This window comes from Pempheris klunzingeri, chromosome 11, assembly GCF_042242105.1.
Source record: "Pempheris klunzingeri isolate RE-2024b chromosome 11, fPemKlu1.hap1, whole genome shotgun sequence".
Lineage (NCBI taxonomy): Eukaryota > Metazoa > Chordata > Actinopteri > Acropomatiformes > Pempheridae > Pempheris > Pempheris klunzingeri.
In genome coordinates, this window is record NC_092022.1 from 12,479,945 (window position 1) to 12,499,437 (window position 19,493).

General features: G+C 40.2%; 1 protein-coding gene across 1 annotated transcript; it reads left to right on the top strand.

Annotated features, from left to right (window-relative positions):
* The first annotated feature begins 5,952 nt into the window (after positions 1 to 5,952).
* Positions 5,953 to 8,316, top strand: hoxc12a (homeobox C12a). Its single transcript, XM_070839691.1, has 2 exons — positions 5,953 to 6,558; positions 7,732 to 8,316. The coding sequence occupies exons 1-2, from the start codon at positions 5,973 to 5,975 to the stop codon at positions 7,968 to 7,970; spliced, it is 825 nt and encodes a 274-aa protein (XP_070695792.1). The 5' UTR covers positions 5,953 to 5,972; the 3' UTR covers positions 7,971 to 8,316.
* The last annotated feature ends 11,177 nt before the right edge of the window (positions 8,317 to 19,493 follow it).

The following is a 19,493-nucleotide window of genomic DNA, read 5'->3' on the forward strand; positions in this document are numbered from 1 at the left end:
GCACAAATTCAAAATTTACTATTCACACATTTTATAAACCTCATGTTATAAAGGGATGCGGGGAGTTGTTTTTTTGGTAAGTTTGCCTGAATGTCTTACTAGCAAATTAAGCTGCTTCAGTTACAGTTATTAAAGTATAAAGATGAAATTATGTGAATAGTTGCATTTAAACATGACTGCCCTGAGAATAATCAAAGTTTGCGGTGGTTTGCTTTAAGATATCTAACACTAGTCTATAACAAATGTGTAATTTCAGTTTTGAATCTGAATAATCAGTAAGGCAGATTAGTCTTTGGGGTAAAAATATAAATGAAAAGAAATACGGCCTCTGCTTTTCCCCTCTTAATTCACATCAGAGGCCTGAATATTAACCACGTATTTCTGGTGTTGTAATTATTCCCGAAAGTATCATGCCTATCGTATAGCAAGTGTGCGACTTTTGTTTTTTGAGTTTTAATTTCTCTATAGGCGACTCGCTGGCTGGACACTGTCACTTTTTCCAGCTCCTCAAATCTTTTGCGGCTGTTGGTCAGTATCCAAGCCGTCAGATTTGAAGTTTTGGTGCCTGGATTTTTCAAAGCTTTTGGAAAGTTCTGGGTCTCCTGATTTACCCTTGACCATGACTATGCAGTCACTTTGACCTTGACATCACAGCAGATTGTGAATAATAAATAGGGGGCTGGACACCAATGCTGGCGGTTTGTTTGTAGGCAAACAAGGTGTTATTTAGCTGTCTAGACAGCCGGGCTTAATGGCATGCCATAAATACATAAAAAAGGGGAAGTGTAGCGAAATCCTCTGACCTGCATTTTCTGACCATCTCTCAGAGCTTTGCATTAACATTTGGGCTCTGCTCTTTTGTGTTTTGCAGAAGTCCTCTAAAAGTTATTGTTCTGGCCCATGCCTCTGGAACCACCAATGGTTTCATTCACTCGTCATGAGGTGTGTGTTATTGACCACGAAGGACAGGTAGGACTTTTGACGTCTCACACCAACACCAGTAATCCACAGCAAGCTGCCACACTGTCTACGCAGCGAGAGGAAATGATAATACGACGTCGCCCACACTATAACGATTAAAGGTATGGTCGTTTTCTTCCTACTATGGCTGTGGGCCTCTGTGGCACTTTGTTTTATGGCGTTTAAGCTCACGACAAACGCTGTACAATGAGAAAACTAACTTGCAGAAATATAATGGCTAATGTGCAGTGACAAGCGTAACTTTATTTTTTATTATCTTATTCAGAGTAAAGGGAGCGCAGCGGGGATGAAGCTAAGAGAAAAACAGGCCTGATTTAAATGTAGCCGTATACATTTGTAACTCCTGATATTTAAGAACATTATAACATATTTTATAATTTGTATCAAAATAGTTTAGCAATATATTAAATGGTTGATATAACGAGGCTATTCTGAAAGAGCATAACTATCAAATTATGTAAAATATATATTTTTAAAACGGGTGTGATTCAAACGTATATTTTTGAAATATTCACGGTTGTTTAATTTTAATTTAAAATACATTTTGACATAACATTTCACAAAGGATAGATACTGAAAGATCCGTACACGCATATTCAAAATAGTTTTTATGCAATTATAGAGGAAAATATTAAATTATGTTCCATTAGCCGAGCACCACAATAGACAGTTTCCTAAAAGTGATTTATTTACTAGCTAAAGTTGTTATGTATAGTAATCAAATTGCCTGCACGGGCTGGATTCATATTTACTGCGCCCCAGAATAAACCCAGAATAAACTCATTAAAGCAGACAGCAAGTCCTCAAATAGGTAAACAAAAGTAAAAGCTTGTAGACGCCTTGCACTTTGAATAGCCACTGATTTTCACCTTGAAAACATAAAATCTCTCAGAAGTTGCATTGGCTTTGGTTGTGTTTATATATGTGTGTGTGTGTGTATGTGTGTGTGTGTGTAAGCGTCAAGGCTGCAGGCCGCTGTCAGCTAGAGACATGAGACAGGGGGCTGATAACCTCTGGTGGTGACCAGAGGAAAATATCAGGAAGTGCTGCTACTGTCTCTGATTTAGGAATATTTCACTTCAGGTCTTTTCATTCATTCTCATGTCTCATTTTAAGTCGGTGTTGGTACTTTTTCCAGTTTGACAGTATTTATGAAATATCGAGTTGACTGTCATTATCATTTGGATGCAGGAGTTTTTCTCCAACTGTTAAAGTTTAGTTCTGCTGATAGTGGGTGCATCAAACACACAAGTCACAGCTGAACTAGTGCCAGTCCTAATCGATTTCATCTGTTTCGCTGTGGGATTATTGTTTACATAAACTTTTATATTAATGCAGTCAAAGCATTGTTTTGTCATTTAATAGATTTGATTGATCTGCAGTTTATATGCATCCGCAAATCATGTGTCCGGGCAGCATAAGACACCAAAATAACACGATGTCGCTGTTCAGTTATTTGCTTATTTATTTATTATTTATTGTTGCATATATGGCTGTGAGATCACACCCAATACACTTGACAGCGCTGTCGTTTGAAAAGTCACATCACATGTCGTGTTAAAGCGTTTTTAAACAGAATCTCATCTGCCTGAAAACACAAGCTGAGTTTGGGTTGAAAATGCACAATTTATTGATCATTAAAACAATCCTAGTGGATGAGCAGCTTACATTTGATTTTCTTGTTTACATATCACACACACACACACACACACTCTTTCTCACACGCACACACACACTAAAGTACTTCAGGCTAGAATTAAAAAAGTTAATATGAATTTAGGCCTGCGTAAGTAAAAAAAATAAATAAAATAAATATATATATATATATAATTGAATATTTCCTAATCTGAGCAAATACACTGGCAGTTTGTAAGATTATAACTTTATACAAAGTGGCAGTCAAGTTCAAATGTGTGTATCTATGATGACGCAATAACTATAAGTGCTAGTTTGCGTTAATTATTAATGTGTGCTTCTATTTTTATGGACCATCGAATTAGTGAAAAAAAAAAACATTATACGGTTATTTCCAGGTGAATATTGGCTTTTCTTAACAAACATTATAAAGTAATAGTACAGCCCACATATTTTCTCTAAACTTGGTCAGAAAGGATGCTGTAGCAAAGCCGCATTGAAGGTCTGTTGTAACCTATTGAATAAGATCAGCCAAACCTTTCAACTAAAACGTTACTACTTTTGTGGCTTCTTTGGGCTTCCCTTGGTGGTTTGTTTTCCATGAAGGAAGCTTTTAAAGGGATTGCAGAAGGCTATAACTGTGGCAACCTGCCTGCAGAGAATCAAAGAGAAAAAGGGAAGAAAAGCCCTTTGTTTAGGCTATTGCCCTGTCTGGACAGGACCAGCGGATTCCAGGAGGGTAATTTCAATATCGCGCAGACAGTGTACTAGACAGTGACCTTGACAGTGCTGTATGCTCGGTTTACCAAGTTCTCTCTAACAGCAGATTTTCGCCTCGCTAACTGAGCGCACAAGGCCTACAGCTCACGGTCAGATATGACATCATTGCCGGGCTTAAAGATGCACTGAACAGACGAGCAGTTGTTTGAAAGTGAAATGCGGATTTGTGGGAGCTCTGGATCGGAGGCGTGGAGAGACGAGGCAGGGAGGCGCAACACATGGCCTCTTTCTCCGAGGTAAAGTGGCGACTCTAAGCCTACACATTACTCACTCCCTGGATCACCATCCGGGCCATTTTGTTGTAAACACCACACGGCACTGTTTTGCTGTTGGTGGCTCTTATATTAACACGAGAAGCCGCGTGGTGACACCAAGACACCCCAATGCCTCCTAATAAGACCGAGGCGCATGATATTATATTGGATTGATGTTGTGCTGCATTGCGAGACTCACTAACTAGATGCAAGAATGTGCAGTGAGGCAATGAGTCAAAGAGACAGTGAAACTGCAACGGATCCCTGAGAGCTTCTCCAGTTTGAACATTTGATATTTTTCTTTCTATTTAAGGCTTGAGCAAGGCCCTGTGCCTTTGAGTTAGACAGGATACACGGTCACAAGTGACGGACACACCTATCAAATATCGGCTGACTTGCAAATGGATCCCAAACCAATGTTTAAATGAATGCTAATGTGCTCACATAACACCTCATTGGCAAATTTGTGGCACGCAACTAGCGCCGTTCAGCACGCATGTGCATGCTGCTGTAACCCTGAACCTTTTTGTTAATCCTCAACTTCTTTATCAATTATTAATGAATGAAATCAATCTGTTTATTTTTATTATTTGGAGTCCGATCACTTATTATATTTTCAGGGTGTGGCGTTAAGGAGTGTGATGGGTTGCTTATAAAGTCAGTGAAATACGTATTGGCGCATCTTGGAATATATTCACATTATTTTTTATGACCTAGGCTGTTAGCCTCCACTTTAAGCTGCCACAGCCTAAACGGCTGTTATATGCTTATTCTATTTTATTGATCCTAATTTCTACTTATTTTATTCATTTAAGTTGTGTATTTGAGTTCAATATCAAGTTCAACCCACCGTGACTCTGCGTGGTGAACTTGAGTAGATTGATGGCGATGCGTGTGTGCGTGGTTATATTTAGGATTTTTGTTTCCTGGTCTAATTCCGTGTCACTGATGAGTCAGACCAGTTGTCCTTGTTGTCAGACTTTTTTTCCCATTAGAATAAATAAATGAAACGGCCATAATTGAGATATAAGTAGCTCCCCACAGCCGAGTTATGACAACTTTTGAAATCCATAAATTGATTTAGTCCTCATATAGTCGAGAGCTGGGTGTTGCTGAATTATGAATTTATAAGGGGAACGTGGGATTGCCAAAATTGTCGCAGGACTGATATAATATAGAAAACTATAAATGGTTGGCAAGTCCTCTAGATTTATTTTTCAATTAAAGAGGGGAGTCAGTAGGGCCGGGAGAGGAGTGCAAAAGGCGTAGGTCAGTCATAAGAACATGTTTGAGGATGATGGTTGGGCAGTTTGATGACCAAAGACCATATTAGAAATTCTTGCGCCAGCTGTTGGCAGAATGCCTGAATCCTTTGCATGTCATGGCGAAGTTTTCTGCACTAAAAGTGGTCAGTGGTGGACTCTCTGAAAATTGTTTTGTTGGCCTCTTTTTGTCAGAACAGAGGCATGACTACAGTATGACACATCACATATTTGTTCAGTGTCTTCAGAGCTACAAATCAACTAATTAGCGAGATATAAAGCAGACACACTCTCGGCTGGTTGAATCAGTTAAGTGCCCTCTGATATCTTGTAAAATTCATATAAAAGAATTGTGAGAGGTATAACAATCCCACCAGAGTTTGGCTGCGAACGTTTATTGGAGGTATCTGTTAAAGTTGTTCATGTGAGGTGTACTAGAGAATATTATGTGAAATATACCCTCTTAAAGTAACCTTGTAGAATATCGTCCTCTTTTACAGAGCCAGTGGCTTCAACCTGCTGACCCCGTTACTGTAAATATGAGTAGAGTGCGGCAATGAGCATCAGTCTTTTCTTAAAACAAGCTTGTAAAATTGGGACATCACAGCTTTATATGACATGGAATTCAACCGTAATTGCTAGAAAACAAGTTGTCATATGCGCCCTCTCCTTCAAGAAAAATAGTTTTCATAAGAAATAGCATTTTAAAAACTTTTGCCAGCTTATAAAGATATTAAACGAGGCCACGGACAGCTCCACGAGTGTAAAAGGAGAAGCAGCCTGGGCTCCTTTTGGACTCAGCAGGACTCAAGTGAAGAAAAACAAGATTCTACATTTTTAATAAAAACGTTTATAGTATTTTTAAAAAGCATATAAACCTCTGTAATACAGAAGTTAATGTTTTGTTTTGTCTGAGATGGACCGAGTGGGTGGTACCATGTGTAGCAGAAGTTAGCCTGGACACGTGGTTTGAGGATGACCAATCAGGCGCCCCTCCAGGTTTAACTATGTTAAATGTCAGATTGCAATAAACTAGAAGCTGTTGGTCGGGCCCGCGGAAATGGGCGAGCATAATCTCCTTAATCCAGGGTTTGTGGGACCTTTGGTAAACATCCACACTGGAGACACATTTTACTTTCCGAATTTTAGAGCCTCAGGGGGACAACTGGCGGGGCTACCGTCTCTCTCCTACCCGAGAAGGGACAATGTTTGCTCCCTCCCGTGGAATCCTTCGGAGCCGTGCAATGGATACTCTCAGTCCTACTTTAGCAGCCCCGTGTCTATTAACCCTTCTTTCAATCGGTCGTGTGAAATTACCAGACCAGAAGAGGGCAAATGTTATTATAACAGCGGCAACGGGAACAGGGAGACCTGTTCAGGAGGCAGCAGCCTCAAACGGGAGGACAGGGCGAGAGACACATCATTAACATCTGACCACGGGATGCACAGTGGAATTGGCAACACTGCCGCCTTCTCCAAATATGATTACGGGACCGAGCAGCTAACGCAAGACCCGCCATCATGTCAGTCAATGGAGTCCGACTCCAGCTCCTCTCTGCTCAACGAGGGCAGCAAGCCTTCATCCAGCGACACACAGACTCTGGTGTCACCGGGAAGCCATCCAAGCAACATAGCTGCAGGCGGAGGTTGGTGCTGTTTTTTTTCTTTAATCATTCATGAATTGTTAGAAACGCACGTTCACGTTATTTAGAAGACGGCTGCACATAGCGTACACTTGCGGTATAAGACCGTCATTAGAGCTCGTTATCTTGATGCACAACTTGCAGCCTACATTAGCCTGCAGGGTACATGCGTGGTGTGCAAACGCCGCTAGGGGTTGCCCTAAAATACCTCACGCACCATGTGGTTGTATACAGTTACAGATAACCTCAGCAAACCATACTGGCAACCAGCCTCTGAATAAAACATCTGCCCTGCCAATGCATTCACTCATTAAAGGAGAACCTGTGATTCAGGCACATACATGGATGATTTGGACGTACTGTTGCACTTTGTACAAACAAATTAACGAAGTGATTTAAAGAGGCGAGGCGTTTTGGTTGACTGAATGGAATAGAGAGACTTTTCTTTTTAATGACTCGTAAACAGAATTAATATCTGTCGCTGTGTACTCAAGAGTCTTATAATATGCTCTGAAACTCGCGAATAAGTAGGGGTATTTGCAAGCACGGCTTAATTATCACGTTAATGCAACTTTAACTGCAACAATAAAACTTCCTGTGACACAAACAGCTGTATACTGGTGGTCTCTATAGAGAGAGGGCTTAAAAAAATGAAGGATAACCACCTATGATCAAAATTTGCACAAAACTGGGCAAGTTCTGGTGGTCCTGAAGTTGCATTTGAGATCAGATGTGCTCAGGCAGTGCAGGGAAACACCAAAACAAAGCCAGTTTGGATTTGTGGAGGAAGTGACAGCTTCCAGGGGCGTCAGTCCTCTGAATCCTAATATAAAGCAGAATCCCTGCATCTGGAAATTTTCCAAAACGCGGGACTCTTCCATTTCCACGGCTGCAGACATCTATTGGGAAACTGAGTGCTTTATCATTATAATGTAATTTTCCCCCTAGATTGAATTTCCTGATTGCTCCCCAGAATAAAGCTTAAAGGAACGGTAAATGCACTTAGCCCACAGGAAGGCAATTGCCCAAGCTTGCCTTAGACAACTGACGCCCCTGTAGGCTCCTCATAACCTTGGAGGTGACCGTGATTTTGCAACTGTGGTGACTAATCCGTCGTGTGCCCCCCTCCTCCTCCTCCTTCTCATCATCATCATCCTCCTCCTCCCTCTCCTCCAGGTGCCCCGTGGTACCCGATGCACACTCGGACCAGAAAGAAGCGCAAACCGTATTCCAAACTTCAGCTGGCTGAGCTAGAGGGTGAATTCATGATGAACGAGTTCATCACCAGGCAGCGGCGGAGAGAGCTCTCCGACCGTCTCAACCTCAGCGACCAACAAGTCAAGATCTGGTTCCAGAACCGCAGGATGAAGAAGAAGAGACTCATGCTGAGGGAGCAAGCTTTGGCCTACTTTTAGAGATGCGGCAGAAGGTGAATCGATAGGCAGTAAAAGCCAAGCCTTCTACGCTCCCTTAGGTCTTCTTTCAATGCATGCACTCATCTAGCCATCATTTACATTGCAGGCAATTATTACAAAATTTTCAGATTTTTATTCTTTTTTTTCTTGAAGGTGCGGGCTACACAAGCCCCAAAACACAAGCCACTATCTGGCATTCAAAGGTGTATCCTACCCGTCAGTAAGACTGCATTAATCTTCGGTGTAATCGCACAAAAAGCTGTGAGAACGTGTTTTCATCTCTTGGTTTTTCCTGATTTGTCAAGAGATCCGCCTACGCCCTCAAATGTAAGCCAAGCAAAATGTGTCACCAAGGCAATAGCTCAGTTTGGCATGACACATAATGACAATATCCTTTTTTTTGTTTTTTTTTGTTCCATTTTTAGTCAGGGGGGATGCGGAGGAACGAGGCCTCTTGGTAAAAATCTCAAAAATAGGCCTAAAAATAACAGTGAAGTGAAAAGGGAGAGAGAGAGAGAGAGAGAGAGAAGCCTTTCAGGCATCCGGGAGCCGCTTCCGCGCAATAATTTCTCTGAGGCTGGTGGACTGATAAAGAAGAATCTCCCTCCCTGTTGCTTAACACTTCCACAGCCATAATCTGTTGGGTAAGAGGGACATCAGCTCATCTCCTTTCCATAGTTTTCGACTCGCGCTGTGGGCACGTTCACGGTCACGGGCAGGAAGTGTGGAAGTCTGCATGAGGGAAGGGAGGACTTAAACCGCAATGTAATCCATATCGATATCTTTATGACTGCGCGTTGAAAAATTAATTGCCATGACTTTGTTCATGTGCTAACGAGTTTCTAAAGGTATTTTTCTTACTTTTATTACCTTTCAACTTGTCTTAACAACAACAGCCACAAAATCCCGCATGAGTTGCATTTCTTTAGTGGAGTGAGATCACCGTTTGAGGACGGTTTTGAGCTGCTATTAAAAGTCCACGTCCAGACTGTGCCAGTTAAAAGAAAATAGTGTATTCTACAATAAACTCACTAGGATCTGTAATGGAAGTATTCACCGGTATTAAAACATTTTTAGGCCAACTTGGTTAAACAAGGAAACGGCCTAAAGTTGCAACTGGGCGGGAGGGGATTAAGTTTTTAGGCCTGAAAGAGCATTTCTGAAACTTGGTGCTCACAATGAAAATAACTATGTAGAAATTTAGAGTTAATCATAGGCCTACGTGTGTGCTCCCTTAATTCGGGAGGAAAGCAGTGCATTATCTTTCATGTATAACGAGTAAGCTATAGCAGTGAAATGTATTTGCAGCATGTTATTGATGTGAAATAGCTATAAGTCATGTTCTGCGGGCCACTTTTTCTGTAGGTGACTTTTTATACATTTTATTTTATGAACAAATCAGATGCAAACACCACCTAAAACATTTCTGACACAAAAGTCTACAAAGAATGTATTATTATTATTATTATTATTACTATTATTATTATTATTATTATTATTAGGGTGGAAGGACGGAGGGCCTATTAGGCCTACTTAATGTACTTGCTCCTTGCAATGTGCTCAGTGTTGTCCCTTTCCTTACCTTGTACTCGTGTATAACTTTGTAAAATTAAATTACATATGTTACTATTTGCATCCTATTTGGGGATCCCTTATCGCTATGTAATAGTGCTTTATGTTATTGGTCGTGTTGTACAATATCGCATTCCATATAGCCTATCTGTGGTTGTAGGGGTTGGAAATGTAGGCCTATTATATCATTATACTGCCAAGAATGGATATAAGAAATGGTATGCAAGATTTTTTTTTTGTCATACATGACATTTACAGAAACCCTGTTTCAGTGTTATAGTTGTTTGTTATCGTTCTTTTATTTCGTCCCTCATTGCATTCCTTTCTTTGCGCTTGTCAGGATTGCTACGTTGTCTTGTAAAAGTAATAATGATATGAATGTATATGCGTAAGGTCTTCAATAAACAGAATATTGAAACGTTTATTGGTGTTACCTCAGTCTGTCATTAGGTTGCCCCTCTGAATGTTCTGCTTTAAAAATCAGGTTTTCTGAGTGATGACTGGTGGGATTATTTTATTAGACGTGACCTGTAACACAGTTTTAAAATACATGGGTCCACCGCAGTGAAATAAAGATCTGAGCATTAATGGGACATTTGGAAGCATTTGAGAGGATGTTTTGTTGGCACATAATTGTACATGCTGTGAACTAGAATCAATAGGAGCCCACACAGGTTGGCCGCTCTGACACAAAGGTAGACTTTGGGCACCTATGAGAGCTTTCAATGCAAAATGGCGGCTAGATGCAGACGCTGAACACCATCTTGCATTGAATATAGTTCCTCTTTTTTACAGTAGCCCGGAACACTACAAAAACTACACAACAAATATATTAGCTTTAGGCAAACAAGCCTTTTTTCCCATATTTTTTCCTGGAGCTCTGTGGTTTCCCTTGAAGTTAGACCCAATCAGTGTCACTGGTATGCTACAAGCCTATAACAGCGCAGCTAAACGCGCAATTGCTGTGTAAAGCAGTAATAGGGTTACACCCCAGTGCTCCATATAGTCAAGCCTCTTGGCCACTCCTGTTTCTTGCGCATCCCATCATCTGTCTTGCATTAGGGGATTTAAATGCGTGATTATTACAAATCAAAGCATGCTCTATTCCAAGGAGATCTTTCTCAAATGGCATACAGACAACACGGACGGTTGTGTATTGAACTCATATCTAAAATCCACAAAGCTCTCCCTACTGGCAAGGAAGAGTAAAGCAATGCAGGGGCTGTGCAGTGTTTTCCTACCAGCTAACTAACCGAGCATTAATGCGTTTGTCCTCAACAGCCTCCAGTCTCAGTTAGGTGAAGTAGATCCACTGGAAACTGTTGTGCTGTTTCAATGTTGAGATCAGATGTTGCCTTTTCAGTGAACTGTGAACGGCCGCTCCTGCACCCGGTCCGCTGAATGGCCTTTCTGAGTTAGTCTGTTCATGATCACAACACAAGTACACATAATGTAAGATGACCTGATCTCATTACTTAACACAATCCTCTTGGTACTGTATTAACGACCGACTTGAACCTATGTAAGTAAAGATGTATTAAAAAATATACAGTGTCATTACAGCAGGCTTTGAGCCTTGCTGCATTATTAAACTCTCATGTCTCATAGTAGCTGTGCTGTGATGATGCTTCTGAAACCTCTGATGTTTGTGCCCATTTTGTGCCACCTTCCCCTTTTAGGCTACAAATATCCATCTTATGATTTCATCAACATAATGCAAAATAGTTCTTTATCTATTGTATAAACAGTACGTGTATACATTGAATATTAGAACTGAAATATCCTCCATGAGAGGAAAGGGCCGCCTGGACGCGCAGCTATTTGACCGGACATTATGCGTCAGTTTACAGATATTAAAAATGTTGGTTATAAAATTATTTTGTTTCCAAAATAACATCTGTATTTATTATAAACAAATCGCGCAATTAGCTCAAATGGCTTGTGTAGATGTCCTGTTAAAATGGGAGTAACTGTAAATATATGGGATCCGCTGGTTTTATGTTTTGGAAAAATACTCTCATGTACATCTGCGCATCTGATTAAAGGCGGTTTTAAAAATCATTTCAATTAAATGACCACCTACAATTTAAACATGAATATCGGAGGACATACCTGTGTCTTGATTTTAATTGTTTCTTCTCTATAACAAGAGAAACGCAGGCGTAATGTTTTGATATGCAGCCTTTTACGCACAGGCGACTGCATTCATAAGTCCGTGTATGTTTTTAATCAAAGCAATACACAGTGCATCGGTTCAGAAGTGGCGCCAGGCTGATGCACAGCATAACCAGTGAGTGTACCAAGTATTTGCTGTAATATGATAATAACAAAGACTGTGAAATAATACTGTTGAGATGTTAAATTGCGTGTATTGAATTTGATCACCCAGAGGACATCATTCATAACAACTCCAATCCTTTTTTTCCTATCAAACGCGCTGTTGACCATGAAAGGGGATAAACTAGAGCCTGATGTTTGTGAGTTGCCTTGGTAAATGGCTTACAGGAGAATTAATAGATTCAAAATGCACCACGACACTCCTGACTGTCCTACAGTACCTCATTATTTGTCAAAAAAAACCCTTCAATGTCAATTATGTTACAGATATTACATTAAAACGCAAAAAACCTTAAGGAAACAGTCTATGTGGGTGCTGTTGAAATTTTAACAGCAGCAATTGTAATAACTCAATTAAGTCAAATTGTTTATATTTCTAGTTTTACACACTGTAAAAAAAAAAAAAAAAAACAGAACAATCTGGCGTTATGGAGAAGAGAGTGAGAGAGAGAATATACATTAACCAGATCCCATGATTTGTAAAACACCGCAGTAGATTACAGCTCAGTTAACTGAGGAAAGTGCAAACTGAGATTTAGAGCAGAGACGGTTTGCATAATTTGTTTATGCAAGTAAGTAAGTGAGCTAATACAACACAAACCATTGAGCACAGCGTGAATCACGTTTGTTACCAAGATTAAATGATGCAAACAGTGGTCTGTGTTTGGAGGCCAGTTAGGAGATTCCTGTGTAAAACGGGAGGATTATTTGGACTGAATAACATGGCAGTCTGCTCTTTGACCGGTGCCAAACGGATATCTGAACATGTAGTTAACTTGAACTTCAAACCAGACGTATCTGTTGATGTTGTGCGTGACTTTTCCGTGGAGCCTGTTTATTCAGGTGTCTGCTCTTTATTTTTGCTAGTTTTTTTCTTCCTTCTTCTTCTTGTGACAAATACTCTTGTGCCGTAAAGAGCTTTCACGTCCATCAAACCACCAAACATTGCACTGTGTCCTGTAACCTGCCATCCCTTTTCCTCAAAAGCTAAAAACGATCACTGCAGAACAACTAATATTAGTTTGCACCAGTTTGACTTGTCTGAACTCTAATATAGCATAATTCACTCTATACAGGGTATAAGAGGGAATTAAAAGAAAACAACCTTATAAAACCTTGTAGTCATTGCGGAGAACCTCAAGATATTTGGATTTTAGAACAGGATGAGATCTCTGTTGGCTTTGCAGGTCTTTACAATGGGTCTTTCACTGCTCTCGGGCACTTTTGACTTTGAGACTGGCTAAATCTGTTTATGGCGGCCTGTCTCCTCGTCCCAAAGGTCAGTGAGCTTCACAGTGCCCTTCGCAGAGAACTTGTGTGGCATGTGGTCTACGTCCCCCGCCACCCCTCTGCCGTTTATGGTACGAAGCTGGCTGGAGAAATAGAAAGCAATGTTATTCCCACTAAAGTGTATGTGGGGGAGTGTAGAGAGAGAGAGAGAGTGTGTGTGTGTGTGTGTGAGTGAGAGTGCGGGGTGAGTGTTAATGTGATAGAGAAAGAGCGGATAGGTAAAATGCTTAACGTCAAAGATCCATATCGTTTCACTCCTTTCAGAACTGTTATATATCGATTTTGACATGATTTGAAATGAGTTCTTTATGAGCTTTATTTTTTCTGAAATGTACTATCTTATCAATTTGTTTTTCAATAGCATCACACCCCTTAGCACAGGGTGGGAAGGTTTCATTGCTGCCTTGGAAGAGCCGGATTCCTCCTAGACCAGTTTTCTCTGATGAAAAGAAAAGAAAAACATCTTAGACCCTCAAAACTGATGGAGGTCGCGACGGCAAATCAGTGGGCATTTTGTTTTGTGTTTTTGTGTAGCCTGATGTATCACTTGCATCATTCAATTTGTATTTTTGAAATCGCGTGACAACACACTAACAATGTAAAGAATGTACTCGGCATCTGTCAGAGCCTGAAGTGGTATTTGGCTCGGTGATATTCACATAGTATTATTTAATCTCGATTTTCCAATCGCAGAGTTTTGAGTTAGTAGGTTCTTTTTTTCTTTCGTGCTTCTTACTGCATATAAGCCAGTCTTTTCAAATGTTTAGTGTTTTGGAGGTGGACTGTCCTTTGGGCCTTAACGCACTCACTGAAGGTCAAGTATGCAGCATAGAGCTGGACAACTGCTTAAAGCCCTCATAATTTTATACAAGGAAAAATTGGAAAAACCTTTATGTCACCTGTTCAAGTTTGTTCAGTATCGGTTCAGTGCCCGTGCAGTGTAGTCTGGACTATGAGTTTCCCCCCGTTTATATGAACAGAAATATTTTTTCTGTGCAGTTTCTGTGTGTGTTTAAAGGATTGGCTCTGAAGGAAAGCTTGGAAAATCTACAGCTCAGACGACAAAGCAAACATCAGTACTAAGTGTCTGAGCAGGCATTTCAACAATATCTGAGGCTGTAGCGTAAAGCTCCGAGCTTCTATTTTGGGTCCACATACTGAGCCATTCCTGTGCAAGGCCAGCGCAAACTAAAATAATGCACTGTGACCCCCCCCGGTGCAGAAAGATCCAGCCAGTGCGCGTTTCGTTACAATTAAAATAAATGTTCCAATTGGATGCTAAATTCGCGCTGATTGGAGTCAAAATTACAAATAAATATTATGCGATTTTAGGCATCAAACTACCTGACACCTGATTGTCTCCTTGCATGCACATATACTAACACTTTTTCAGGCCAGACTTTGGTTACAACAGGCACGATTTGACCAAATAAGGAAAAAAGAAAAACATCAAGTAATAGCTTGCCTCTAACTTCTAACAGGATATCAGTGCATAATTACGACACATACGCAAGTTAAAAGGTGGCCAAACATAGATTTTTGTTATTAATTTTGTCATTGTCACCAAACTGAGTGCCTTATCAACAAACACTCAACAACTTTGAAATCAAACCATTGCGTAATGCTTATCAGGGCGTGCGTAATTTTGTGCCGTCATGTGCGTAATTTCCCAAACTTGGCCCCAACAGCTTATATGGCATAGTTAGTTTGCCCTGAATTGTTTTCAAACACTGGACATATTATGCTGGCTAGTTTTAAAAGGTGACTTGGATATTTGAGAAGATTAACAGCGTAGTTAATAAAGGTCCAATACAAGCCGAGCCTAAAAATATCTCCGTAAATACATCGGCATGTGACAGGCCATAGCCTCAAGTGCTTTCAGCACATAAAATGTTCTGTATTTTGACTTTTGTAGAATGATATTAAGCATGAAGCCAAAAGTCCCTCTAGCTAAATCTCAAGCACAAGCTTAATTTTAGCTTATCTAGAATGTGTTCAAAGATAGATACGCTTAAGAGTTTACTGTTCCTCTGCTCCAAGGACTTCCAAGTTTTTCCAAGACTAAATAACACCATAGGAGCTTGAGCCAGCAGTCACTGCTGGGCGATTTCTTGAGATGTGAAATCATTTAATACTTCTAATAAAAAAGTTAACACATTGTTGTGAAAGCTTTATGTCCTAGTGGTTGAAAGAGAAATACACTCTGGAGATTGCTCTAAATGTAACAGCAACACTCATCCTTATCTTGTAAGCTATTGTTGCCACCACAAACGCTTCACGCTAGGTGCATTCACTGAGACCTCAGTAAAAAAAAAAACAAGGCTCTTTAGTGTTGCTTGAAACTGTTAGCAGCTCATACAGCCAAGTTTAACTGCCCGACTTACATCCAATTAAACTTATCTAGGCCATGAGGGGACAGTAATATGATTACACAGGCATCCCACATTTAGCCTTGACTTGAGCTAACTGTGCAGCAGTGTCTTGGTGAATTGCGCGCATTGTGTGCGTGCCTCTGTATTTGTGTGTGTGGTGAGTGTTGTATCGTTTGGCACAGGATTTATCCACGCAGAACCAAAGCAGCCTACAATATTTAGGAGTACCGTTTTTGAACTGAGAGTTCTTCTTAACAAGAGGGTGACACCCAGGTTAACCATTGTAATTATGGCGGTAGGTAGCAATACATAACTTAAATTCCACAGACACAGTCGTAAAGTTAGAGCTCCAACGGTGATATTTAAGCGAAGAATGGCAAATGTTTACACCTACTCTTTGGGACACTCAGCCTATTACTTAAAATAGTTGGGACGCACATTTACAATATTGTCTATCATTGTATGAGTCCCTTTAAGATAGAATAAATAGGGGGCTGATAACTGAGATACAGAAGCTTTGCGTGCAAACTCTGCATGTACTTAGCCAGCTCATTTGGTGCAACCAAATCAAACTTTCCTGGGTCCTACTGCTAGCGGAATATCAGCTGCTGTGAGCCGTCGATCCAGGGAAATAAACACATGCTAAACCTTATTCTTTGACTGATGGTGTGAGCGCACCAAGGCGAGAACAGCGTTTAAGCCCACTGTTTAAACCCTCGGAAGGCAGATTTTGTCAAGTGACCGACGCTGACTGGTCATATTTTGCCCCATTATGACAAATCCTGCGCCCTGAACGCAGCCAGGAGTACAGTCTCCCATTCGTTTAAACGCCTAATTCCTCTTGTGTACTGTGTGGTTTTTTAAACTCTTTCACGTTCATCAGCTGTCCTGGTCAGGAGCCTTAGCTTTTGTATTTTATTTGTGCATCACTTATTCATATCCTCGCATTACTTATTTATTCCGCGCTAATACGCATAATTGAAATGATTATGATGAGGAAATGATTTGACAATATTGTTTTGGACTGTCCGCCTTGGTTCTATTATTGCCTGCTAAAAGAAAAGTTTGTAGTTTTTATTTACTGGGGACTTGGGACTTTTTTTTAAAATGTAGAGATGGTGTTACAATGAGAGTATCGACATACGGATACACTTTAAATGTCATAATTTAGAAAATTTTATTATAGGCCAATTAGAATGTCTGCTTTTCCGTATTTAGAAATTCAACTTCGAATTGAAGCTCTGCCTTTTATCCTATTAACTGTATAATGTACAAAATAATTCACACTGTTGCAATAGACAATGACATTTTGATGTGCAAATTATTATTATTGTTGTGCAACTGTACAACACTAATGCTGCGGCATGTGTCGAGCATGTGGCCATACAGGCCACAGGCCAAAGCGTTTACATAAATATTTCCACTGTTGCGGTTTTTCATCTGGGCCTACCAAAAATGACCCCAGTACTTGTGCTTCACGGGTCACAAATAAACATATATTCTTGTTTTTTTCGTGCCGTTTATCCACATTCACAATCTCGCTTATTTGGATTACTATGACTGAAATGTTTAGCCCTGTAAATGTGTAGAAACACAGAATTTGGAGGTTTTTAGTCAATTATTAGCGACCTAAATTGCTACTTTTCTTAAACGGACCCTCAAAGCCAAGTTGCAGGAAAGCGTTATGGAGCACGGTGTTAAATTCAGCGCACTTGTGTATTTATTTATTTTTTTTAAGTTGCTGAATATATAGTTGCTGAAATCCAAATTCCTCTCATTCTCAAAGTTTATGGTTTTCTATAGAACAAAGGGATTTAGCGTTACTACAGCCATTCGGAGTTTTATGGTGGACGTAGAGAGGATTTTAGTGGTCAAATTCAAGTGCTGTGTCTGGACAGCTGTCTGCTTTCTTTGTACTTGGATGCAGGATGCATCATGTGAGACAACCTTTTGTCTGTTGGGGTAGTAAACAAGCTAATGCCAATGCCACCTTTTTTCACAAATACGCCTGCAATGGACTCTCATTTCCAATGCTGAGCTCTGATGATGTTGCTTGTTCTCCCCCTTGCTGCTGGAATTCACCACAGACACTAACTTTGTTTTCAATTATTTTCAAACAACACAGGTGTCCCATAAGTGATTCCAGTAGAGCCACAGTGTTATTGGAGTATTGGATAATAATTCAAGAGTCCTTTGCAACATTTAGGAAGTAGCCTATAATCATAAACAATGGGCCATCATATTAATTTCACCTTGTGATAGTATCAGTTAGTCTATAAAGATTCAAAGATGGCCCTCAACAGTACAATTAAAAGTTTACAATGACGCAGGAAAGAACACGCAGGCGCATCCTTTCTCCAAACCATTCATTTATTACAATTTATTTAAAAAAAAGTCCGGAGGACATGTCTTTTTATCAGTCACCCACAGAGAAATGTCGACTTTCCGGTGGAAAATAAAATGATCACAGCAGCTTGGAATATCAGCTGGGACTTATTTCATTTTAGAGGGAAACGTCGGATACATTCATACTGCTTGGTCAATAGGTCCAGGCTGAGTGGCCTGTAAGCAGCCGTTTACAAGAAGACTAATTGTTGCTCTGCTTTGAAGCTTCTAGACAAAAGCTGCAACTCAAAACATTTCATTTGATCGACTAGTGACTCCAAGGAGACGTTATATTCCAACATATCAATTTGAGTATTTTCAGAGTAGCAGGCTCACACATTGCGGTGATACTGTGGGCGGTGTTGTCAATAACCACTCCAACGTGGAATACTGCTGAATCCAGCAACTTCAGGGGAGTAATTACGTTTTTCTGAGCTTGTGTACATGTCATCAGGGCATATTTTCCCTCTGGTGTAGATACTAGGTCCTAGGGCTCCATTGGTTTTACTCCTGCAGGAACTCCAGGACCTGGAGTCTTGAATTGCGCAGTCGTCCTCCATGGACTCTGTCATGATCCAAAGTCAAAGGGAATAATGAGAGTGGCCCGATTACTTTACCCTGCACAGTCAACATGCATGCTATGTATTCTGCATTGCCTAACCGCTGCTTCAACTTCAGTTTACAACATAATTATAGTCGTCCACCACTGGTTCACTGTAGCGAGGTTTTTCATCTGGTGAAAGAGAGGAAAACTAAATAAAATGGCTGATGAATTAATATGTTGCATAATTTTAAATAGATGAGCCCCGGCTCATCTGCACCTCTGTTTAATGGTCATCTGTGCAGCAGACTCTTGTAGTCACTATTAAAGAATAAAAAGGGATCAAAACTAATAATGTAACCCTTGTAAAGATATTTCCAGCATATTCATTGACCACGGTGTAAAAATGTCCTGGGGAGACCCAGAGATTTGTAGAAGAGTGCGACTCATTCACTGTGATTTGTTAAACTTTGTCGAAATAGTGAAACTACGATTAGACTCATGAAATTGGTTTTTAAACGGGTTTCTACATTATCTGGGCTACATTCACAGCGATTGCTTACATATATGTAGCCTGGTGCTTAATCCGGAATTAAGTGTAACAGTGTGAGTGGATAAAATCTGATCAAATGTATGATTAAAATATCACAATTACCAATAGACCAATAGTTTTCCTGATAGGGATAGTGATTCCTAGTTAATAGTAATAGCCATGGTAATTAATATTTTTTTATTATAATAGTAGCAATAATAATAATGACGATAACAATAGGCTTACCTTTATATCTCCATAACACTATGAAATGCATTTCACTGAGTTCACTCTGCAGTTTGTGCTGTGCCTGTTTAAGGAGCTGTAGCTGTTGAGCTAGCCCACCACCAGCCCATAAACATAAACACACACAGCACATATCTCTCTAATTGTCATAAGCCAGCAAACAGGAATCTGGTACTGGTTTTCTTAGTGCGCCTGTGGTGGTTGGAAATTATTCGTTTGAACCTTCGAGATCTAACCTAAAGCCAACC